This window comes from Aspergillus clavatus, genomic scaffold, assembly GCF_000002715.2.
Source record: "Aspergillus clavatus NRRL 1 1099423829799 genomic scaffold, whole genome shotgun sequence".
Taxonomy (NCBI): domain Eukaryota; kingdom Fungi; phylum Ascomycota; class Eurotiomycetes; order Eurotiales; family Aspergillaceae; genus Aspergillus; species Aspergillus clavatus.
In genome coordinates, this window is record NW_001517100.1 from 266836 (window position 1) to 290936 (window position 24101).

Sequence of the window (24101 nt, forward strand, 5' to 3'; positions counted from 1 at the left end):
TCGCGTTTGGTCTGCTGGCGTTCGTTTATGCGAGGTTGTTTTTATCTGACTGTACATATATACCCTTTCCATATGCCTTCACGAATGGCATCAGACTCGAAATATCATCACAGAGTTCAATATCGAGAATGAGCCCTCTAGTTCTTTTGTAAGAATGATTGCAGCTGGAGCCACCATGAAACTACCTTAGCCTCCTACGAGAAGGACTTCAACGTTCCATACAAGACCATCCACATGCAAAGACAAAGACAAACAATCATATATTCATGTCATTAACTAGAGAATTACAAACATGCCCCATCACTCCATCAAAAAGCAATAGGTAGAGAGCTGCGGCTGTTTAAAAAAAAAACTAATTTTGAACTTTGAACAGGAGTATCTGCAATTCATTTCCATCATATCTCCGTAACTAGGCGCCTCGCCTACCGGCCCAGGCGGATGACGCCGGCCGCCATGAGTTTCTGGATCTTTGTCCGGACCTGGGCGTTCTTCATGTGCTCCTGCAGAGCGGCAGGGTCGCCCTTGGCCTGCTGAAGGATGCTCTGCATGACGGGGTCCTGAAGGATCGACATGATCTATTTGACACTGCGTGTTAGAGTGGTTGCTCAGACTTGGGGAAATGGCGGGAGGGTGGCTTACTTCAGGGTCGTTCTGGATTCTCTCCATGGTCTGCTGCTCCGTCTCGCCGGCGCGGGCGCTGAACTGGGCCTCCAGACACTTCTGCTGCTGCTGGTCGATTTCGCGTGCGTGGGTTCCATCGTCCTGCTCTGCGGCTTCCGTGCAGGCGTCCAGAGCCCTGTTGTACTCCTTCATGGCGACCAAAGCCTGGGACTTGCGCATGTAAGCGCGAATGAACTTGGGATCACGGCGGATAGCCTCGTCGCAGTCCTGCACAGCCTGAGGGAAAGCCATGAGCTTGATGAGGGCGGCCGCACGATTCGAGAAGCCTCTAGGGTCGTTCGGGGCCCGCTTCGTCATCTCAGTGAAGGCATCGACGGCACCGGGCCAGTCTGCCTCCTGGAATTTCTGCTGTCCAAGCTCGCGGGCCTTTTCGGCCTCGCCGGCGTCGATGTAGGCCTCCTTCTCGGCCTTGGCCTTGGCCTTTTCGGCGTTGCGAAGCTTGGTCAAAGCGTCAGGAGTACGGTGCTCAGTGAGGGATTTGTGGTAATATTCAATGGCTTGTGTGAAATCGCCCAGCTTCTCGTAGGCAGTACCGATTCTCGCGAAGGCCCTGGATGTAAAAGAGAGTATGTCAGTCACAATTCCGAAGAATCATGCAACATATAACTTACTTAGCAATGACCTTGAAATCGGCTCTGAGCTCACGGCCTTCCTCAACGGCCTTCTGGCAAGTCTCAATGGCACCCTGGAGATCGCCCTTCTCAAACTTGGCTGCGCCAATGTTGTTCAGGTATGTGATGTCTTTGTTAAGTTCCCAAGCCTTGGTGTAGTGCTCGATAGCCTGATCGAACTGCTTCTTCTTGTAGAAATCGTTACCAATCTTCTTCTCAGCATCGCCGGCTTCCTTGGCTTCCTTCTGGGCGAGCGTGTCTTCGTCCATGGGTTCGGGTTCGGGCACAGGTTCGGGTTGAGGTTCAGACTGCTTGCTAGGTTCTGGAGGAGCAGGCACATAATCCGACATGGGCACATCTTCGTCGGCATTAGCGCCAGCGCCGGCAGCCTCCGGAGGAGCACCGAAGCTCATATCAATTCCCAGCAGAACACTCATAACCTGCAGGAAGCGGGGATCCTGGAGCTCCTGGCCGATGCTGTTGGGGTTTTGCTGGAGACGCTGCAGCTTCGACATGAAGTCGCCGTCTGCAAGGAGAGCGGAGGTCTTGGGGTTGCTGGCCAGTTTCTGGAACAGCTGGGGATCGTTGAAAATTCCACCGAGGCCAGCGGTCGGGTCGCCGGTGACACCGTCAGCCTGTGCCTCGGCATCAATGGCTCTCTTCACATTGTTGAAACCGATCTTTGCCTGCTCATTTCCGGGGTCGAGCTTGAGAGCCTCTTCGTACGCATCATGAGCACCCACTGCAATGTCGTCATTAGCACCTCGCAATCATAGCTTCTATACTATCCAACGATAAGCTTACAGAGATCTCCGAGGCCCCGGGACGCGGCTCCCTTGCGGCTCCAGCCTTTCGACCAGTCCGGCTTGATCTCAACAGCCTTGTTGGCATCCTCGAGAGCTTTCTGGTATTCGGACTGCGCAGCATAGACGGCGGAACGGTTGGAGTAGAGGATATAGTTACTGGGATCGAGCTGGATAGCTTGTGTGAACTTGTCACTGTACAGAATCCCAAAGTAGTCAGCCTTCGCTGTCCATGCTCATGGGCCCGAGGTCGCTCAAAAGGGCGGGGTAGCATATACTACTTACATCGCAGTTGGATAATCTTTGGCAGAGAAGGCCTTGTTGCCTTCTGCCTTCAAAGCGTCAGCCATACTGGGGATATTCTGGGGAGTAGGTATACTGGAACAAGAATGAAACGATAAGAATTCTGATTGAGGAGAAAGATGGGAGGAATAATAATAAGTAGATGACGGACAAAGCGAGAGCTGGGGCCCATATTAATGATGAGCTTTGCCCGTTGGAGCTTCTGGAAATTTCCGAGGAATGGGATAGAGTGCCTGAGGCAGCGAGGCAGCGAGGCAGCGAGGCAGCGATCAGGCTAAGTCTTTGGAGCTCTTTGGAGCTAAACCCTATTGGGATGGACGTGTCCCCGCTAATCAAAAATCGCTGGTGGAAAAAAAGAAAAAAAAAGAAAAAAAAAAATAACATCTCCGCCGCCGTTTTTTACGTAGCAGTTAGTCACTCCAGGGTTGAACCCGCTGCGCAAAAGAACAAAAGTTGTGATTCTGGCTGCTTTTACGCTTTGCATTGCGGGGGCTTCTTGGTTGCCGTTGTCGTCGCTTCTTGGATTTGACTCTATTTTCATACCTGACCATGTTCGCTGTTCGGTGATTGCTCTTCTGACGCTTCGATTCGATCGGCTCCAATATGGCCTCCGCGGGCCCCTCCAGCGGCTCTATCAACGAGCTTGCGTCCAGACTCTACGATGAATGCTTGAAGAAATTCCCGCCTGATCATCTCTTCTACCAACAGGATCTGCTGGGTCTGGGTGTTGTTGAGAAGAATAACCTCGCCCTTCTGCTGCAGTGCACCCAGTCGCTTGTTGATCAGAAACTCTTCCGTCTTTTGCAGGGCAAAAATGATCGACTGGCATGGAAGATTATTTCTCGGGAGGACGCCGAGAAGTATGTTATTCGGTTGCGATCGTTTGGGTGGTCAAGCGCTCGTGGGAACTAGTTGCTAACGTCCTGTCTTCTCTCTCTTTCAGGCTTCAAAATCTCAGTCCCGACGAAAGTTTAGTGTACAATGTCATCCACTCGACAGGACGGAACGGCATCTGGGTCCGTCAGATAGTAACTCGCACTGGTCTACACAAATCGATCCTGGATCGCTGCCTCAAGTCGCTTGAAGGGAAAAACTACATCAAGAGCGTTCACAATGTCAAGTTCCCCAGTCGGAAGATGTATATGCTGGCGGGCCTGGCGCCAAGCGAGGACGTTACCGGTGGTGCCTGGTTCACCGATGGAGTGCTGGACGCGAACTTCATCAGTACCGTTGCTGGTTTTATTGAGTACACCGTCAGCCGGAAGAGTTGGTACGAGGTTCCCGCCGCCGACGCCCAGCGCAACAAGCGTTTGAAAACCGTCAACGGCCATGCCGCTGTGAAATCGGAGCCAGGAGAGAAGAGATATCTTCCGTTCCCTGCTGGCTACCAGGGCTATCCGACTGTTGGGATGATCACCGCGGCCGTCAACGAGAGTGGGATTACCCCCGTGCGGCTGGGAGAAGAGAGTATTGTACAGTTGCTGGAAATGCTTTGCTACGACAACAAGTTGGTTGCGCTGAACAATGGGGAATTGTACAAGTCAGTCAAGAACCCCGCGACCGTGAAATTGGACAAGAGCCGGAAACCGGAGGGCGATGAGGCAGAGGTTGGGGATAGCCTGGTCAAGAATGGCATGACGGAAGCGCCCTGCGGGCAATGTCCTGTCTTCAAGCTCTGTGCCCCCGGCGGCGCCGTGAGCCCAGAGAGCTGCGAGTATTTTGACCCTTGGCTGGACAAGGCGCTGGCCTTCTAGGACCGTGGCATAGGCTCCCGACTGCCTTTCTTTTCGCCCGTCCTATTTTTCTTTCTTGTGTATAGCGAGCGCATCTAGCGCCGGGTGATTTGTGTCTGCATAGCGATGGCGTTCTTATGTCTTGGGACTGGACAATGTTGAGATCTTTTGTTCTCAGTCATGAGCAACTTGTGCAGGATGAGGGAGGGATACGGCCATTGCAGGGGGATCTCCCTCTTTTTCATGGTTATATTTGATATAGACGATTGCTGTCATGTAGATGCTGGAATATTTGGACCTTTTTTTCACATGGCTTCTGGTCAGATATCAGTGATTGCTGGACTCCGTAGACACTGTGCTGTTTTCTTTCCTGCGCCGTTACGTCTGTCGCAGTTGCACTTGTCACTGCAGGTTATTCTTCGATCTGCAAGAAGCACCGTCACTTTCCTCTGTATGGATCAAAGTGTCATTTGTAGGGCATGGCATATCCCCTGTGTCTCAACTCAGTAGCCTGAGGAGGAGGACATACCAACAAGCAAAAGTCATTCAATTGGCCCTTTAAGGATGTTGGGAACCCGCAAGTGGTGTGACGAGAAGATACCTATCTCCCGAGCATACCCATTTACTCCGTACATACTCAAAATCCATGCTTCATCAAAGCCCACAATCACAACCCCGTCTTGAACAGCAAAATAATCAACCAATGACCCTACATTATACCTCGATATCCCGATCATACGAAATCCCACCAACGGCTCCGAGTCGACACAGATACTATCATGCCACAATACCAGCAACCAGCAACCAGCCGTCCCTCTCTTCCAGGATAAAACAAGCGGACCCTCCGATTATCCTCGATTAGCTACATGGGCTAGCACGAACTACACAAGTCTTAAAAAACAGGAGAGAAAAAAAACTCAGCACATGGGCCTGGAATGGAAAGGCTGGCAAAAAGCAGACAAAAAAAAAAGAAAAAAACATCCTCGTTTTTGGGGCCAATGCCCATGCGCGATTGATTGGAATGCGGGTGGCTGGACGGGCAATTCGTCGTCCACTCGTCCCGTGCTAAATGTTGGACGGACGAAGACCGAGTTATGCGGTGGTTTATGTACGGTGTACTCCGTACATCTTTTGTATCTGTCTCTTGGACAGGCTGGACTACAGCAGACTGCTACTGCTCTGACTAAACGAGATGATGCTGATGGAGTATGGTTTGGTAAATTGTTGATGATGATGATGATGCAGAGGACGGAGATTTTAGTGAACGGTTTGGTGGAATATATATTGTTTATATTCCGCATGGATGAACGGGATATCCTCGGCCTACGGAGTAGACTAATGATCGAGATCCGAGATCCGATTCATGAACTCACAACAATATGCCCTATATTCCGTATATACTATGGAGTACACAGGACCAAACGCCTCTGGTAGACTATCAGTATCAGGATCAAGGGCAGGATGAGGAAGCGCCAATTGTCATGCATTCACGGCGAACGCGCGATTCGTAAAATATCAGCCAGCACTCATGCATGACGTGTAATCGAGGTATCCAGATAACTACTTGCTAGTCGTCACTGCATTGGTCTAGTCTGGATGGGATTAGCCTGCTAGATGGAAAGCCGAGTGGCGAGGTCCATGGGCATGAACAGGGTAGATAGGCAGGTGTAGCATAGCGGAAAGGCGTAGCTGAGTGCTATACCGCTTTGTCTTCGGAACTCCAGAGTACAGACTATCTATGGAGTATATATGAGTGGTTTGATTCAACATTTAACAGATAGTTAGTCTCACTTTTGGACTAACTAGATAACTACTGTGTAGATAACTAGTAGAGGCAGTTCAGTCCCTGGATCTTGGGACTACTGAAACACTTGCTGATCTGGTGTGATCGTCCGTGATGATCAACAGCAGCTTGAAGAGTGATACCAATGACCATCATACCGATAGCCCTACCACTGTCGAGGGTCGGTAACATCTTTGGTAGGCCAGACAAGACAGACCGGATGAACTATGAGCATGAAGGCAATAGAATACTCCCAGGATCTTCTGGAATTCATCCTAGTTCTCAAGCACTACTCCGTATGTAGAAAGACAGGGGGGACACAAGGAAAACTCCGTAGTCGGTACAGTTCAGAATGAGCGCGGATTTCATTTCCACTGTGGGTTCCTTGGAGTACTAACAGGGGTTGAATAATAATAATATGACAGGAAGAAGAATGAAAAACAACTCGAGTGCAGGTTCTAGCATTGACTGAAGGAGATATCCGCATTTACTTTACTACTGTGTATACCTGGCCCCGATAAATTTAGGAGTGGGAATATCGATGTGGCGCACTATTAATATTCGGGGAGAAGATGGTGAATTTGTGATAAATTACTAGACTCCGTGCGTGTGGCGGTGCAGTGCTCTGTTTTCAGCTAGGTAAGTTAGGTTAGGTTAGGTCAGGTTGGTCCGATGGATCTGTCTGTGTTCAATAATAGAGTAGGTAGGTAGTTCACAGTCACAGCTATTCTTGAACTCGGTCGACGCAGAAGTATTGGGATTTCAGCTGAGGTATTCTGTTCTGCGTATCAAGAACAAAAAGAGACGACCTCTAGAAGCACGAATACAGTCCGAGGCTGGTGGGACATGGGATGATGGGACAGCATCGGAGTTTGGGGGTTGGGAGTTGGGACTGGGAGATTCAGGAGCTGGCGTAATAATTCCCACTAAATTGAGAGATAGTTCTCCACTGACAATATTCACTAAGTCGCTCGAACTAGTTTGTACTTTGTACTTGGTAGATTAGAGGGGGAAATAATAATAATAATAATAATAAAAAATAAAAAAAAAGAGATCGATCGTGGAAGCTCGTCTGTTTCTTTTCTGGACTGCTAGAGTGCTGGTCTCTGCTGTAGGCTGTAGCCTGTACTCCGTTAGAAGTGTAGAAGTGTAGATACATTGTAGGTAGTCTATCTACTACTATGTACGTCACGACCTCATGTCCAGAGTAGGTACCTGGCCTGATCTTCTCTCTCTCCCATCCTTCTCATTGCTCTCGGTTTCTTCTCTTTTATATTCTTTTCTACATCTCAAGACATCGACTCATCATCCGTCAGTTGTCACTCTCCTCCAGTTTCCCCCTTCGATGCCAATTGTTTCGTCGGTGGTGGTACTACTTACTGTGGTACACTAGGAGCCTCTCCCACTTTGACGCAAGTGGCTCGACGACTCTCAGTCCTCCCGCTTTTGGGAGTATTCGATCTGGCTGTACTATCTACGGATATCTACTGTGAATTGACTTTTTTTTTTTTTTTTTTTTCCCTTTTCTTCTCCCTCTTTTTCTTTTTCCTTTTTCATAGACGACGTGTTAGCGGACTATCGGACTCGGACGTGATTCAATTCCATCGTCCAGGGACCCCAACCCACCAGCCTCCCCTTTCTTTCTTTTCTCCGTCCCAGGCCACAGTCCACACTTCGATCATAGTCAAACACACCCAAGATCTGCTCTCTTCCCCCTAAAAAAGTGGGCGCCTCAGTTCCAAGGTACGCAAGAACCCCTCCTCCTCCATCGCATGCTTCGCATTTCTGCATCTCACCTGTCGTTGGTGCTTGCGCCGGTTCGGAATCCCCGCTGCGGAGGTTCCTGAAGGCAACCATCGAAACCAAAGCGCCAAAAGGCCCAGTACTTCCCACCTGAATGTGCTGGACTGGACGCCCACGAACCTTGACGAATTTCCACTATCTCCTGTAGCACCTCTTTTTTTTTTTTTTTTGTTGGCGGGGGGGGGCACTCTTCGTTCCCTTTTCTCCTCTTCGGAGTGTTCTCACTTTCTCTTCTTTCTGTTGTCGATTTTCTACAATCCCTAGGGGACAAACGGTCACCACTGGTAGTCTAATTCTAATCGAGTTGTAGTAGGTGATTGTTCACCCGAGGCTTGCCGTTCCATCTCCCCAGCCGGAGAGAGCGATGGCGTCGCAGAATGTGGAAGATCGCATGGGCGAATTGAGGCAGCAGGGAGCCATTGCGACTGCCCAAGCAGCCTCCAAAGACCCCCAGTCCGATCTCCGACCAGAAGCCGTGGAAAAGGTGTTGGTGGAGGAAACCAGAAAGGCCGGAGTGCCGGCCTACACCTTCCAACCCGATGCGTCTCCTGAGGAAAAAGCCGCCGTCGCGCAAGCTGTGAGTTGCAATTCCATTCTGTTTGTGATTGTTCGGGTCCAATTGGTCGCTGACATCCTCCCGCTCGACATACAGCAATTACCACCAGGGTTTCACCACGACAGGAAACCGAAGGGAAAGGCGATTGTTACCGATGTTGTAAGTCTACAAGCGCGCCGAATCAACCGTGTTCCACCATCAGTTGTCTTATCAGAACCCCTCTTTTGTAGGACGATGGCACCCCCGACCAGTACGATTTGCCCCCTCCGAAGTCGGCAACCGAGGTCCTCCAGGAGGAAGCCTCAAAAACGTCAGAGGAGAAGAAGGAAGGTAAAGAATTGACCGAGGATATGCGATGGGCCCGCGACCGGACAGGATGGGCTCCGCAGTTCGATAAACCACAGACGGAGGAGGAGAAGCAAGAGGGCACTCTGCTCGACCACCAGGATTTCCTGGAGAGCAAGCTGGATGACAAGTTCTTTGGAGGTGAGCGGCACACTGCGATAGTTAAGACTATGGGGTTTCCTGGTCTGCGCAACTAACGAGTAATTCGAAATCCACAGACTGGTATCACAATGCGGCCGTGATCATCTTCGCGTGTCTAGCCTCCTGGCTCGTCGCTGTTCTGGGTGGTGGATTGGGGTGGATTTTCATCGTCATGGCCGCCTGCAGCACGTACTATCGGACATCGATTCGGCGCGTGCGACGAAACTTCCGGGACGACGTCAACCGGGAAATGGCCAAGCAACGCCTGGAAACCGACACTGAGAGTCTGGAGTGGATCAACAGCTTCCTGGTCAAGTTCTGGCCCATTTATGCGCCCGTCCTGTGTGACACCATCATCAACTCGGTCGATCAGGTTCTCAGCACTTCGACCCCTGCCATGTTAGATAGCTTGCGATTGAAGACCTTCATCCTCGGTAGCAAGCCCCCACGGTTGGAGCATGTCAAGACCTACCCGAAGACCGAGGTCGACACTGTGATCATGGATTGGAAGTTCAGCTTCACACCCAACGACGTTATGGATTTGACTGCCCGCCAACTGAAGAACAAAATCAATCCTAAGATCGTCTTGGAAGTCAGACTGGGTAAAGGTGTCGTGAGCAAAGGTCTTGACGTGATTGTCCAGGACATGGCGTGTAGCGGTCTGATGAGGGTCAAGGTGAAACTTCAAATCCCCTTCCCCCATATTGAGCGTGTCGATGTCTGCTTCCTGGAGCGCCCTGAGATCGACTACGTCTGCAAACCTCTCGGAGGCGATACTCTTGGCTTCGATATCAACTTCATCCCCGGTCTCGAAACCTTCATCAAGGAGCAGATCCACAATAACCTCGGACCGATGATGTACGCTCCTAATGTCTTCCCGATCGAGATCGCCAAGATGTTGGCGGGCAACCCTGTAGACCAGGCCATTGGCGTCGTTGCTGTTACGCTGCACGGCGCCCGACAGCTGAAGAACCCCGATAAGTTCTCTGGTACTCCCGATCCCTATGCCGTCGTGTCTCTCAACAACCGACTCGAATTGGGCCGCACGAAGACCATCCACGACACCGACAGCCCCAGATGGGGTGAGACAATTTATGTTATCATCACGTCCTTTGCTGAATCTCTCACGATCGTCCCATATGACTGGAACGAGTTCCGGAAGGACAAGGAGCTCGGTACTGCCACGTTTCCATTGGACAGACTGGAGGAGCAACCCGAGCACGAGAGCATCGATCTCGAGGTTATGGCTAGCGGCAGATCGCGTGGCGCAATTCATGCGGATATCCGATTCTTCCCCGTGCTCGAGGGCCGCAAATTGGAAAATGGTGAAACGGAAACCCCACCAGAATTGAACACCGGTATCGCTCGGTTCACCGTCGAGCAAGCCAAGGACCTCGATGCCTCCAAGAGTATTGTCGGTCAGCTCAACCCTTATGGTGTTCTGCTCCTGAACGGAAAGGAAATCCACATCACGAAGAAACTGAAGCGCACAAACAACCCGATCTTCCAGGACAACTCGAAGGAGTTCTTGATCACGGATCGAAAATCGGCTCGCCTGGGACTCATCATCAAGGACGACCGAGACCTGTTGACGGATCCCATCATCGGTTCTTATCAGATCAAACTGAACGATATGCTCAAGATGATGGAGAAAGGCCAGGATTGGTTCCATCTTCATGGAGCCAAGAGTGGACGGGTCAAGTTGACGCTGCAGTGGAAGCCAGTGGCCATTGGCGGCATCTCCGGCAGCGCTGGCTATATTGACCCGATCGGTGTGATGCGCCTTCACTTCAAGAAAGCGACTGATCTTCGGAACCTGGAAAAGATGGGCAAGTCGGATCCATATGTGAGGGTCTTGCTTTCAGGCATCATGAAAGGGCGTACGGTCACGTTCAGAAACAACCTTAATCCCGAGTGGGATGAGGTGGTGTATGTCCCTGTTCGCAGTGCTCGGGAGAAGCTCACCCTGGAGGTGATGGATGAGGAATCGATCAATAGCGACCGAAGCCTTGGCTCGCTCGAGCTCAATGCTGCTGACTATGTCCACGAGAATGAGAACGGGGAGTATGAGACTGATGACGAGAAGCAGCTCATCGCCAGTCCTCTGCGCCTGGGTAACCGTGAGAAGGGCATTCTTCACTACACAGTTGCGTTCTATCCTGCTGTTCCTGTAGTTAATCCCGAAGACGAGGCCGAAGACGAGGAGGGTGAGGAAGCTGAAGGCCTCGATCTTCCCGGAAGGAAGAGCATCGACTCCAAGCGCAAGAGCCAGCATTCCAAGAATCCCAGCGTGGACTCCAAGGCCTCCAAGACCAACGGTCAGAACGGTGTTGCCACCAACGGCACTACGACGAATGGTGTCAGCGATCTCAAGGTTCCTGGGCGTCGCGGTAGCTTCTCGACTGTCGGTTCCAAGACCAAAGATGCCGAGATCATGTCTGTCAGGTCGATCAAGACAGTGCCCAAGACATACATTGGTGCGGAAGATGTCTCCAAATACGGTATGTTCTTGTTCTCATTCCCCGAGTTCAAGGTCCCATAGCCAGCAGCTAATCTTGCCATAGAATCCGGGTTCTTGGTGTTCAAGTTTCACGAGGCTCAGCTTGCCCGTTCAAACGTGCAACTCGAAGTTCTGATGGATGACCACATGTTCCCCTCATATTCATCGCCAAAGATCCGGTCGAAATCCGCCAAGCTTGTGGATGGTTTGTGATCCGCTCTTCGATAAAATTGAGAGAGAAGGCTAACTGGTTCGTAGTTGGCGATGCGTTTGTCCGTGAATTGGAGTTCTCCAAGATCACTCTCCGCCTTGTGGACAAGAATGACCACAAGGATGACAGTGATGAACATACGGTTGCGAAATTGACCGGTGACACACTTCCTACATTGCAACGCATTCTGGTAGGTTTGACCAGCTTAGTCTTAGGTGTCTTGACTAATCATCTGCAGTATGCCCCTACTGAGCTTGTCCTCCGCTCGAATGACGGCGAGGTTAGCAAGGTCACTGTCAGTGCCAGATACATCCCAGTGAAGATGAAGCTTGACCCAAGCGAGAGCATCAACAATATGGGTACCCTGCGTGTAGATGTTCTGGATGCCGCGGAGCTTCCATCGGCCGATCGAAACGGCTTCAGCGACCCGTACTGCAAGTTCCGACTGGATGACGAGGTGGTTTTCAAGACCAAGGTGCAGAAGAAGACCCTTCATCCGGCGTGGAACGAGTTCTTCGAGACCCCGATCAAGTCTCGAATCGGCGCCAAGTTCCGGGTGGATGTGTACGATTGGGATTTCGGCGACAAGGCCGATTACCTGGGTGGTACCGACATCAATCTCGAGATGTTGGAGCCCTTCCACAGCCAGGAGATGTCCCTGACGCTGGACGGTAAATCGGGAGCGATTCGACTGAAGATGCTCTTCAAGCCCAAATACGTGATGCGGTCGCGGCAGGGCTCCTCCACGTTCTCCGGTACCTTTGCCACTCCCGGAAAGATTGTGGGTGCGCCCGTCAAGGGTGTGGGCTTCGTGGGTGGCAACGTCATCAAGGGAGCATCCTTCTTGAAACACGGCATCATGTCACGGTTCAAGGGGGATGACTCGTCCGGCGATGAGAATGCTGAAGAACCTGAGGAGGCGTCGCGGGCCGAGCCCAGCCAGGCGCCGCCATCCGCTATCCTGGTTGAGGGGGCGACCCCGCCAAGCTCCACCCCGAACTCCCTCCAGCACGCCCGCACCCGTAGCGTGGTGTCGCACTTTGGGGACCGCCTCGGAATCAGCGGGGGCGCCGGCAAGGGCGAGACGGGCACAGCTACCATCACCGTGGTCTCGGCCAGCAACTACCCCCCGTCGGCCAATGTGCGGGTGCACATCAAAGCCATTGGGCCCAAGGGTGCCAAGGAAGTGCTCAAGACCAAGGCGATCAAGAGCGGCGGCGGCCCGGTGAACTTTGACCCGTCCCACGAGACATGCCGGGTGCACAACACCACGGCTGATGCGCAATACCAGATCCGCGTGGTGGATCACGCCACATTTGGCTCGGACAGCACTCTGGGTGAATCACTGTTCTTCGTGGATGACCAGGGCTCCATGGCTGGACAGGAGAAGCCGGTCAAGGCCGGTACTGGCGTGGTCTCGATCCGCAGCAGCTTCTCGATTCCGGAAGGCAGCCTGCGGCCGGGCACTGCGCACTCGAACAACGATGCCGCGTCGGAGTTGTTGGATAGCCCCGACTCCAAGAAGATGGGACGGCGCAGTTTTCTCAGCAAGAGAAGTGTGAGTGGTGCATAGAGAGTGACCGACTTAATCCTTTCATTTTTTTTTTTTTTTCATGTCTGGTTCAATTGTTTTTGGATGATGGATGTCTTTCTTTTTCCTGCATATTTTTTCTTTAGCTTATGTGATGTGATATCCCTCGCCTCTTAGCGATAGCGTCCGAATCTCGAATTTTGACGTCAAGATGGATTATTGGCTCTGTGGGACCCGGATGGCCTCAATATGACTGTGTCGGAGAGTGGTTCCGATGTGTTTGCTATAGGTAGATAGGTAGTGGCCGCTGTCCATACGGAGTAATTTGGTATATAAGTATTCTATCCTTATCATAAAGCTTATGAATTGCATTCAACTGTGTCAGTTGCTATACTCTGTATAGAATCGTTTCATATGAGGGTTGATGTACGAGAATAAGCAAGACACTTCTCACCTGAAGGTTGATTCTCGAAGTCCTTACTCGGTCTATAGGTCTATAGGATTAGAGGTTTATCAAGAGAGCTAGGTAGCTACTTTTAGAATATTTTGCCTGAGACAATGCAAGAGCCTGTTACTGTAAGGTGAGGACTGATGTGACGATATATATGGTTTACTACGTAGTCGAAGCACTCTGTACAGTGTACTCCCGAGAACCTCTCCCGCTTCAGCCTTTCTACCTCGAGGAGAGAGGATCGGAGCTCCAACTCTAAGAGTGCATGTCCATAAAATATCAATCTTATTGCCCTATGAGGCTATGTATGTATATATATATACTCTGGTATATATGTATGTAAATAGGTTGACCCCGATGATGGACCATTGAACTTGACTACGGAGTATGGACTACGGATAGATGGAAGGTCGATAGATGGATAATTTCATCAGGTGAGAGAGGACGAGTGAGACATGACTAGTCATGGAATATATATATATACATAGTATATTTATATATATATATAGTAACCGGTGGATGAGACAGGATCGGATCACTATTGTATTTGGAGCCCCTCCCCCCCCGTACCACTACCAGGGATGCAAATTGATGGAAGGGTGGGTACGGCTACGGGATACTGCTTGAACTTCAGCCTCCGTGGAATTTTTGGTCTACTGTGTAGGTGGACTGTACTGGAGACTGTTCTATCTACGACGGGAGGATCTTGATGGATGGGATGGGATGACGGTTGTGGACTGAGCTGTGTACTCCGTAGATTGTATTGTATTGTGATTTGTGGGAGGCGAGAGAGGTATATTTAGTAACAGATTGACTTTTTTTGCTTCGCTCGAAGCTGAGACTGAGACTGAGAGACTACAACTGTAGAGAGAGAGAGAGAGAGAGAGAGAGAGAGGAGGCGAAATAGACAGGATAGAGAGGGGTGGGATTGATTATCTATTTCTGTGCCTGATTTCTGTGCTCTGTGCTCTGTGCTTGTACTTGTACTTGTACTCCAGCACTATCCTGCTGTACCGTGTTCAGTAGTGTACAGTGTACTCCGGTCCCATGTCAAGGGGATCAGATATCAGATTGAGATTGGGCTTCGTTGAGCAAGACTGCAAGAGAGTAGTTGAAGGACTGAAGTACTCCGACCCTGTGTAGGCAATTTGTGGTTGGGCCTAGTCTCTGCAAGTCTGTGGTCCAGTGTAGAGTCTAGTCTTGATAACTAGTAGTAGAGACTAGAGAGACTAGATAGTAGGTACTAGGTACTAGGTACTACTACTAGGTAGTCTGTTGGTGGGGCTGAGAACCCTGAATCTTTTGGATGTGGATTGTGGGAGGTTCAAAGGGGGGGGGAAAGAGAAAAAAAAGGGGGGGAAAGAGTTCTACAGAAAAGTTTCTATCTGCTTGTTTTCTTGGAGAGGGGATAAGTAGGAAGATCGGATTGAATTGAATTAAACAAATTGAATAGAATAGAATTGACAGAGAACATTCTTAGGGATGGTTGACAGATTCTCAGAGCTTCGAGTATACAGAGTATACAGAGTAGAGAGAGTGTTGCAGGCAGGAAAATTACCACTGGTTACTAAGAATAGGTAACATGGAAGGGGAGAATCATAAATGCCCAAGTGCCTTAGCCCTTAGGCACCATACCACCTGGTCAGTGACACGTATGGTCTGGTACGTACTAGCCCAGCTCCTCCCCCTGATTCTCCCATATCCGCTGCATTGGACCAATGACATCCACCAGATCCGTCATACCTGTGGGCTCGGTGACGGTAAAATGTGGTAACTCCACTCTGATTACCAACCCCCACCTTGTTTTTTTGTTTTTTTTTTTTTTGTCCGTACCTTAGGTAACAACCTAAGGTAACAAGGTAATTACCTAACAACAAATGCTCTGATCAGGAGAAAATAAATAACATCATATCGTCATCGCAAGTATCCAGTCGATCTATTAATACGAGCGCAGCAGAAGAATAAATAGAAGTTGGCAGCTGTTCGGATCTCCTTCTTCTCTTCTCTTTTCTTCTCTTCTCTCTCCTCTCATCATCTCTCTCTCTCCATCTCAAACCACATCTCTCTATATCCCTCGGTCAAAAAACGAAAAGTGTACGTATCAGACTCCCAAGTTACCTGCCCCTCCTCTCTCCCCCTTGCACTACGGCGGTTGCCATGTTGCCATGTTGCCAATGACGGCAGCTTGTCGACATGGGATCAACCGCTGGTCCCCCCGTGGCAAACATGAACAACTGCACGGTGCTCAGATATCCCCTCTTCCTCCTTCTCGTCACTTCAGCTACAGCGACTACTTCACTTGCAAAATCTCTTGCTTAAAAAGCAATCTGCCATCTCCTGTTTCTCCCATCTCTCTACCTTATCGTCCATCTTTTTTCTTTCTCCCCTGAGCTTTTCTCGATCCATTCCCGGATTCTCGTCAGCTAACTTGCTCCCTTCCCAGTGAGCGGATTTGCAAAAACCCACCTCGAGATTCTTTTCGAGTGGATTCACTTGTCAATCTAACATATTTACTCTTTTATTTATCCACCACATCCTCCCCGAATAATCAGATACAATGGCCTCCAAAGCTTTGCCCACGCACCTCAGAGCCCCTGCCAACGATGCCGGCAACAATGGCGGGTTTGGCAAGCACCACGGAAAGTCTCAGTCTCACATGGTAAGTTCATACCTTTTATTTCCCCCCCCTCTCTATCGGTCGCAGTTCCAGATCTGCAAGTGTGGAAAGAGGGACGGTGCTGGGCTTGCCTAGCTAGCTTGTTTCGAGCTGGGCGGCCTTAACCTTAAAAACCATCAGCGACTCTCTCTTCTCCCTTGCTTCCCCCTCCTCTTCACTCCTGCACCTTGCATTCTTTACATGTGCACACTTTAATTACCCACGAGCTGTCATTTGATCTTCTCTCTTTCTCTCTCTCTCTCTCTCTCTCTCTCTCTCGATCATTCCTAAAATGCCAATCTCTATTGTTTCCAAACTAACAAATCCTCCCGCCCCCCAGGCCTTTGAGAATGCCTCGACCAGCGTTGCGGCGTCGCAGATGCGCAATGCCCTGAATGCCCTTTCCGAGACCGTCACCGACCCCAACGAGAAGAAGCGCTTCGAGGCTGAGATGGACAACTTCTTCGCTCTTTTCCGCAGATTCCTCAACGATAAGGCCAAGGGCAACGTCGTCAACTGGGACCGCATCAACCCCCCCCAGCCCTCCCAGGTCGTCGACTACAATGACTTGGGCACCGAGGCCTCGGTCGAGTTCCTCAACAAGCTGGCCGTCGTTAAGCTGAACGGTGGTCTGGGTACCTCCATGGGCTGCGTCGGCCCCAAGTCCGTCATCGAAGTCCGTGAGGGCATGTCCTTCCTGGATCTTTCCGTCCGCCAGATCGAGCACCTGAACCGCACATACAACGTTAACGTGCCCTTCGTGCTGATGAACTCGTTCAACACCGACCAGGACACCCAGTCCATCATCAAGAAGTACCAGGGCCACAACGTCGACATCATCACGTTCAACCAGTCCCGCTACCCCCGTATCATCAAGGACTCGCTTCTCCCCGCCCCCAAGAGCTTCGATGCTCCTCTCCAGGACTGGTACCCCCCCGGCCACGGTGACGTCTTTGAGTCGCTCTACAACTCCGGCACGCTTGACCAGCTGCTCGAGCGTGGTGTCGAGTACATCTTCCTGTCCAACGCCGACAACCTGGGTGCCGTGGTGGATCTCCGCATCCTGCAGCACATGGTCGACACCAAAGCCGAGTACATCATGGAGTTGACCGACAAGACCAAGGCTGACGTCAAGGGTGGTACCATCATCGACTACGAGGGCAAGGTCCGCCTGCTGGAGATCGCCCAGGTGCCCAAGGAGCACGTCAACGAGTTCAAGTCCATCAAGAAGTTCAAGTACTTCAACACCAACAACATCTGGATGAGCCTGCGCGCCATCAAGCGTGTGGTCGAGGAGAACGAGCTGGAGATGGAGATCATCGCCAACGAGAAGTCCATCCCCGCCGACAAGAAGGGTGAGGCCGACCAGGCCATCTACCAGCTGGAGACCGCCGTCGGTGCGGCCATCCGCCACTTCAAGAACGCCCACGGTGTCAACGTCCCCCGTCGCCGCTTCCTGCCCGTCAAGACTTGCTCCGATCTCTTGCTGGTCAAGTCGGATCTCTACCGTCTGGAGCACGGTCAGCTGGTCATGGACCCCAACCGGTTCGGCGGTGTGCCCGTCATCAAGCTGGGTTCCGACTTCAAGAAGGTCTCGGACTTCCAGAAGCGCATCCCTAGCATCCCTCGCATTGTCGAGCTAGACCACCTGACCATCACCGGTGCCGTCAACCTGGGTCGCAATGTCACCCTGAAGGGAACCGTCATCATCGTGGCTACCGAGACCAGCACGATCGACATCCCCCCTGGCTCGGTGCTGGAGAACTGCGTGGTCCAGGGTAGCTTGAGAATCCTGGAGCACTAGATGAAACGAATGCCATTTGCATTTGTGTCATGGTTGTTGCTGTTTTTCTTTTTTTCCCCTCCCTTTTAAGGCATTTTTAATTATCGGCTTGCAGCCCCTGAACATGGTGTCCTTCACTAACCGGGAGATGGACTTCTTTGGGTAGCTATCTCATGGAACCCGCTTGAGATGTCCTTGTGCGGGACGGAAATGATGGGCAGACGTATAATGTGTCAGCGCCCTTTTCTCGTCGTGTTGTTGCAGCAAAAAATCTGTTTAGCAGGACAGCATGCTTTTCCTTTTTTCTCCTTCTTACTGTTATTTAATTGTCTCGCGGTCGAAGCCACTCCTGGTTGAATGGGGTTTCTGAGCGATGTGGGTTTTGTTACCAGATTATCTCTTAGTTTGTGAGGCCTGCTAGCTGGACCTCGCATAATGTCAATAACTGACTGACTCTTACTACGTCAACGTTCTAAGCTAAGCTTCCCTGAGCACTTTTGGATTGACCCTTGACCCTTCCGCCGAGTATCAAACCACAGATCTGTAGATTGGATACCTCTTCCGGCTGGTGGACGAAGAGGAGATCGATCCCGTATGACTTCAACGTCAACGCCGGGGCGACTCACTGGTTTCCATCCATGGTTCTTCGGGATGGTGTTCCTGGTAGCTCTCAATACCGTCGTCTGTACGTCATGCAGGCAAACCTGGCGCCTCCTATCGAGAAGGCATGGTGGGAAATGCTCACTCCGATGTCTTCAATTGTCTGCCGAGCCAGGTCAAGCGGAAGAGCAGCAGCCGTCTCAACTGACCCAACTCGACAGACTCTTAAGACCAAGGCCTCACAATCCATGCCGCGACATGACCGACCCAAACGCGTCCCTGCGCCAGCTCGCACCTGGCCCATCGCCCACCTCCCCGACATCCAAGCCTAAGAGCTCCGTCAAGGGCAAGGACAGACAGCGCTCGCCGACGCACTCCCAGCCATGGAAGAAGCGCGTCTCAACAGCGTGTCTGGCATGCAAGAAGTCGAAACGCAAGGTATCCTAGTCCTAGCCCCATCCTTCCTCCCCAGTCATATCCAAAGAAAGCTGATATACGATGGCGAGCGGGGGGAAACAAAAGTGCTCCGGCACCGCGCCCTGCGACAACTGCCGCGCTTTCAACCGTGCCTGCATCTTCGACGAATCGCTCGACCAGCGCCGCCGCGTCGCCCAGAAACGCACCGCCGACGAACTCAACTACCACCGCGACATGCTTAACGACCTCTTCCACCTCGTCCGCGCCGCCGACGAGCCGCACGCCCTCCGCCTCCTCGAGATCATCCGCAAGAACGCCACCGCCGAGGAGATCCGCGCGTACATCGACGAGACGCTCGCGCGGCTCGACACTAGCGGAGGAGGAGGAGGAGGAACTGGAGCGGGGGCAGAAGCCGGAGCAGAAGCGGAGGCCGGTAGGGGCGCTGGCGCCGACGACGAGGCCGCCCACCGCCTCGAGGACATCAAGCGCATGATCGGCGTCGAGGGCGCGGGGCCGACCTTCCGCCGCAAGGTCATGGACATCCACTACCTGTGCGACGAGGCGCCGTGCGCGGTGCCGGCGCAGCCGTGGACGGGCGTGACCGAGGACGCGGCCCTAGTCTCGCATCTCGTCTCGCTGTACTTCACGTGGGATTACCCGTTCCATGCGTTTCTGGACCGCGATGTGTTCCTGCGGGCGATGGGCAGCGGAGAGCTGGCCTCGGAGTTTTGTAGTCCGTTTTTGGTGAATGCGTTGTTGGCGAATGCGTGTGTGCGTTTCCCTCATTTCCCCGTCCACCCTTGCCTGCGTGGGGAAGGGTATTATTGGCAGATGGAGTTGACCGTGGGTTGGCTCTAGCATTTCTCGGATTTCTCCGAGGCGTATGTCGTCCCTGGTGACCTGGTGACCAAGGGCGCCGACTTCTTGTCCGAGGCGGAGCGGTTACGGGAGCAGGATCCCCGGAAACTCAGCCTGGCGTATCTGCAGGGCACGCTGCTGTTGTATGAGCGGTGGGTTGGCCTTGCCTAGTGCCTACGCCTGCCGTGGCGCGCGTTGCTGATATTCCTCTAGGTACTCGATCTCCGGCGACGACGACCTTGGGTATCTCATGCTGCACCAGGCGATCCGGGCCGGGGAGTCGCTGGGCCTGTTTGGGCCGGGGAGCGTGAAGCTCGAGGATTGCTCGACTGATATGGATGTTTCGATCAAGCGGACGGCGTGGGGGCTGTTCCATGTTGATACGTGAGTGGCTCGCACCTGGGCACTGCTGGTTCCGTGGTATGCTCATCCAAATCCCCTCCCCAAAAAAAGCGTCGTACATACCGGCTTCCTCCGGCCGAGTCTCATCGACAAGATCAACGTCGACCGCGTCGGCAAGGCAGACGACTCCGACTCCACGGCGCTGTGGATCCCGTACCCGTCGCATCGGGCGGCGCGCCCGGCCTATCTCCATCAGTACTTTGAGGAATCGTGCAACCTGTGCGAGATCGCCCGCGATATCTCCCGGGCATTGTTCGCCGATGACCTGAGTAATGCCTCGGCGGCGTACCGGCGCCAGATCAAGGAGGATCTGTACGAGAGGCTGCGCCGGTGGCATAATGCGCTTCCGGACGTCTTTGACCCCGGGCGACGGCCTCCGCCGCATATCATTCTCCTGCGGTATGTTTCCTTCTCGACCCTTTCAAGGGTGATGGATGTTGTGTTGACCAAGCAGAATGCGCTACTTCACACTCGTCATCAACCTGTTCTCAAGCAGCCCGGACGACGACGTCTCCAGCGTCGCCTCCGACGCCCCCCAGACGCCCGAGAGCCCACCGCGCCACAGCCCGATCCGCAGATACCACGCGTGGGAGATCACGCAGTCGGCGGCGCGGGGGATCGCCTCGCTGACGCGCCTGCACCGCCGCGAACACGGCATGCGGCGCGCACACCACTTCGCCCTGTACGCCATCAACCTCGCGCTGTTCACGATGCTGGAGCAGGACGCCTTCGACGTCCTGGACCCGGACTTCCTGTCGCTCGTGAGCTCGTTCTCCATCCTCGCGAGCCGCTCGCACCTCGGCCGCAGCCTGTTCCATATCTTCCGGCAGTCGGTGCGCGCCAAGGCGCAGGGCAGCCGCATCCGGGCGTCGAGCGCGGTCTCCGACGAGCTGAAGGACTTGTTCGATGAGGCGGCCCCGCTGAAGGATCTGACCCGCTGGGACGAGTACGCGGAGGGCCTCCACAAGCTCAACGAGGACGAGCGGTACCATGGGATCGGCGAGGGGGAGCACGGCCTCCAGGACTACCCGGGGCTGGGACTCTTCGACATGCTGGACCGGTACGAGAGTCTGAGTCTGGGCAAGGATGAGATCGTCCCTGAGAGATGCAGGCCGGAGTGATGTGTATCAATCAATAACTGTTGGGGGGGGGGGGGGGGTTTGGTGGCGAGTATCCTTGATGCCAAGGGGGTGAGTATCATATCTCCAATTAACCTAGGCGGGCTGCTATGAAATCATTGGACTACTACTTATCTACAGAATAGATAGATACAGAGAGAGAGAGAGAGAGAGAGAGAGAAAAGCGAACTTTCCTGGCCCTCCTTGAGGACTGTCGAATGCGACGAGCGTGCAGGCAATTCAGCCCGCCCTTTTCTCGGCGTCTTTTGACATCAAAGACAATCAAGCCGTGCTGTTTGGCTGCGGATGATCCACCATCGCCACTGGATGCGTTCATCCTCTCCAGCACCTTCCCGGACAGCCAGACATCGTAGGGCATTTCGTGCATCACCCCACGAGACATCGTCATGCATCTCCGTCTGAATTTCCACCAGCTTTGCTCACGGCGTCACTGGTTCAACTTCCCCCTCCCCCGTGACAATTACCAGAATAACACATGAGAGAAAATAATTCGCTTGGAAGCATCTTGATTCCCTCCCCATTGCCCATTGCCCATTGCCCTCCAGCCCGAATGCCTCCATGACACTTTCCACCCCAATGAACCTGCAATGGAAAACATTCCCAAACTCTATCCCACCATCGAGCTGCAGCCTCACGACGCCGCCAACGCCGGCTTCAAGCCCGACGGCCTGTCCGCCCGCGTACCCCCTGGGAGCGGACTGCCGCTGAGCCCCAGCGCGACGTCGCAGAACAGCCAGAGCGCCCCGTTCTCCTCCGTGCCGCCGTACCGCCCCGCCGCCGCCTACGAGCGCTCATACCCGCCGCCGCACCAGTCCTCCGCCTCGTCGTCGTCGCGCGACCTGCCCGCCAAGGTTGCGATTCCGCGCGCCGCGCCGTACAGCGTGCACGCGCAGCGCCTGCGGTCGGCGCGCGCCTGCGAACCCTGCCGCCAGCGCAAGATCAAGTGCGACGGCGACAAGCCCGTCTGTCGTCAGTGTCAGGAGAACCGGGTGCCCTGCTCGTATCTGGATGTGAAGCGCGTGCGTGATCAGAAGCAGCTGGGCATCCTGGCGCAGCGCGTCGAGCGGTATGAGCGGTTGCTGCGGGATCTGGAGACAGAGGTGGAGGGCGTGGCGGCGAGACGGATCCGACGGACGTTGAAGGTGCGTTTCTGATGTTTCCCCCTTGAGTCTCAATGAAGTGGATGCAAAAGAAAAAAAAAAAAAGCAAGAAAGAAGGCAACAAAAGCTGACGGGTCTAGGCGGCGAATCAACCGGGCGCGGGAGCCGAGGATGGCGATCTCTCTGATAGTTCGACCTCGTCGGCCGGGTCGCTGACTGCCATCGATCTCTTGGAGGAGGATCTGAACCGCAGCGAAAAGACGCGCGCGACGGGCTACTTCGGCAAGAACTCGGAGGTCTCCTGGATGCAGAAGCTGGAGGGCGAGGCCGAGAAGCGCGGCCGACAGATTGACTTCGACCCGGAAATGCTGGGCGACGACCAGCAGCAGCAGCAGCAGAAGCAGCAGCAGCAGCAGCAGAAGAGCGACATCCCCATCGCGGCCATGAGCTACCACCTCGACGATCTGGGCATCCCGCTCATGGACGACGTCGACCCGTATGCGCTGCCGCCGAAAAAGCTCGCGGACCGCTTCTTCGCCGCGTACATGGAGTTCGTGCACCCGGCGTTCCAGGTGGTGCGGAAAAGTATCTTTGTGAAGCAGTACTGGCAGTTCTTCAGCCAGCCGTCTAACCCGCCGCGGCGGTGGCTCGCGATTCTGAACATGATCTTTGCGCTTGGGTGTCGGTACTGTCGCTTGTTGAACGACGGCGCCGGCCTCAACGACAAGGACGAGGACGACGACTACGATGACGGGGACTGGAATGATCTGGTGTATCTGAACCGGGCGCGGAAGCTGTGTCTAGACGGGAATGTGCTGTTTGAGCATACGGACCTGCAGCAGATCCAGGTGGAAACCCTGGTGGCGCTTTATCTCCTGGCGCTGGGGCAGATCAACCGGTGAGTCTTCAGTCGATTATATGTCTCGTGGTGTCCTGCTAAGCGTTGTCAGGGCGTCTAACTTCGCCGGCATGGCATTCCGCTCTGCGCTCTCGCTTGGCATCAACCTGCGCTTCGAGGACGAGCGGACGCACCACTCCTCCAAGGAAGCGCGCGGCCGGCTCTGGTGGTCCATATACGTGCTGGAGCATCTCCTTACGGCGACGACGGGCCGCGCCTCGTGCGTCGGCGAATGGCTCACTTCCGCGCCGCTGCCCATCCCCTTCGAGGAGGAGAGGTTCGACACACCCGAGGCGGTGCGGCTGTTCCGGGACCCCCGGCTGCGCCTGCGGCACCTCAAGCTGTCGCTCTTCGAGACGGAGGACGAGGCACGCGCCAAGGCGCAGTGGCTCGCGGGCTGCGAGCCCAGCCCGTCGCTCTTCTTCCACTGCCTCGTCGACCTCGCCTCCATCACGCAGGCCGTCCTCAACAAGGTCTACTCGATCCAGGGCCTGCGCGACACCGCTGCGCAGTTCGAACAGCGTGTCCGCAAGTACTCTTCCAAAATGGACAGCTGGCTGTCCAAGCTTCCCGCCGCGTACAGTTTCACCACTGACCCGAACAACGACACCCTCTGTCTGGACGACATCCGCGAGCCCCGCGCTTCCTCCTCCCCTTTCACCCGCGAACGCGTCTGCCTCGCCTTCACCTACTACAGCGCCCGCATCACCATCAGCCGGCCCTGCCTCACCCCCACTCACATCAAATCATCCTGCTCCTCAAAGAACACCACCACAACCAGCTCCTCGTCCACCTC

At 53.5% G+C, this 24101-nt stretch overlaps 6 protein-coding genes across 6 annotated transcripts in view, besides 18 other annotated features; 5 read left to right on the forward strand and 1 right to left on the reverse strand.

Annotated features, from left to right (window-relative positions):
- Nucleotides 1-422: 422 nt before the first annotated feature.
- On the reverse strand, nt 423-2445 carry sti1 (Hsp90 cochaperone STI1; the record flags this gene model as incomplete). The annotated part of the gene is made up of 5 exons (XM_001272360.1): nt 423-575; nt 640-1231; nt 1293-2034; nt 2097-2290; nt 2381-2445. The coding sequence occupies 5 exons, from the start codon at nt 2443-2445 to the stop codon at nt 423-425; spliced, it is 1746 nt and encodes a 581-aa protein (XP_001272361.1).
- Nucleotides 1562-1597: a microsatellite.
- A 188-nt stretch (nt 2446-2633) lies between the features above and the next one.
- Nucleotides 2634-2666: a microsatellite.
- Nucleotides 2667-2747: 81 nt separating this feature from the next.
- Nucleotides 2748-2776: a microsatellite.
- A 225-nt stretch (nt 2777-3001) lies between these two features.
- On the forward strand, nt 3002-4152 carry ACLA_065700 (RPC34 RNA polymerase subunit family protein; the record flags this gene model as incomplete). The annotated part of the gene is made up of 2 exons (XM_001272361.1): nt 3002-3258; nt 3342-4152. 2 exons carry the CDS (start codon nt 3002-3004, stop codon nt 4150-4152), a joined length of 1068 nt encoding a protein of 355 aa, XP_001272362.1.
- A 2402-nt stretch (nt 4153-6554) lies between these two features.
- Nucleotides 6555-6580: a microsatellite.
- A 347-nt stretch (nt 6581-6927) lies between these two features.
- Nucleotides 6928-6950: a microsatellite.
- A 1131-nt stretch (nt 6951-8081) lies between these two features.
- On the forward strand, nt 8082-13043 carry ACLA_065710 (putative membrane bound C2 domain protein (vp115); the record flags this gene model as incomplete). The annotated part of the gene is made up of 7 exons (XM_001272362.1): nt 8082-8294; nt 8370-8432; nt 8504-8759; nt 8837-11260; nt 11324-11464; nt 11518-11660; nt 11709-13043. 7 exons carry the CDS (start codon nt 8082-8084, stop codon nt 13041-13043), a joined length of 4575 nt encoding a protein of 1524 aa, XP_001272363.1.
- Nucleotides 13044-13922: 879 nt separating this feature from the next.
- Nucleotides 13923-13960: a microsatellite.
- A 357-nt stretch (nt 13961-14317) lies between these two features.
- Nucleotides 14318-14346: a microsatellite.
- Nucleotides 14318-14347: a microsatellite.
- A 342-nt stretch (nt 14348-14689) lies between these two features.
- Nucleotides 14690-14721: a microsatellite.
- Nucleotides 14722-14872: 151 nt separating this feature from the next.
- Nucleotides 14873-14916: a microsatellite.
- Nucleotides 14917-15446: 530 nt separating this feature from the next.
- Nucleotides 15447-15482: a microsatellite.
- Nucleotides 15483-16009: 527 nt separating this feature from the next.
- On the forward strand, nt 16010-17912 carry ugp1 (UTP glucose-1-phosphate uridylyltransferase; the record flags this gene model as incomplete). The annotated part of the gene is made up of 2 exons (XM_001272363.1): nt 16010-16111; nt 16449-17912. The coding sequence occupies 2 exons, from the start codon at nt 16010-16012 to the stop codon at nt 17910-17912; spliced, it is 1566 nt and encodes a 521-aa protein (XP_001272364.1).
- Nucleotides 16350-16386: a microsatellite.
- Nucleotides 16350-16387: a microsatellite.
- Nucleotides 17913-18749: 837 nt separating the features above from the next.
- ACLA_065730 (Zn(II)2Cys6 transcription factor) lies at nt 18750-21289 on the forward strand (the record flags this gene model as incomplete). Its single annotated transcript, XM_001272364.1, has 6 exons — nt 18750-18929; nt 19014-19679; nt 19767-19918; nt 19980-20150; nt 20220-20567; nt 20623-21289. 6 exons carry the CDS (start codon nt 18750-18752, stop codon nt 21287-21289), a joined length of 2184 nt encoding a protein of 727 aa, XP_001272365.1.
- Nucleotides 21290-21440: 151 nt separating this feature from the next.
- Nucleotides 21441-21466: a microsatellite.
- Nucleotides 21441-21467: a microsatellite.
- A 427-nt stretch (nt 21468-21894) lies between these two features.
- Nucleotides 21895-24101, forward strand: part of ACLA_065740 (C6 zinc finger domain protein) — a gene marked incomplete at both ends in the record, with an annotated part of 2864 nt that continues 657 nt past the window's right edge. The window contains 3 exons of the mRNA XM_001272365.1: nt 21895-22449; nt 22548-23305; nt 23358-24092. Coding sequence (XP_001272366.1) covers nt 21895-22449; nt 22548-23305; nt 23358-24092 — 2048 coding nt within the window. The remainder of the gene's footprint in view (nt 22450-22547; nt 23306-23357; nt 24093-24101) is intronic.
- Nucleotides 22788-22825: a microsatellite.
- Nucleotides 22788-22826: a microsatellite.
- Nucleotides 23110-23165: a microsatellite.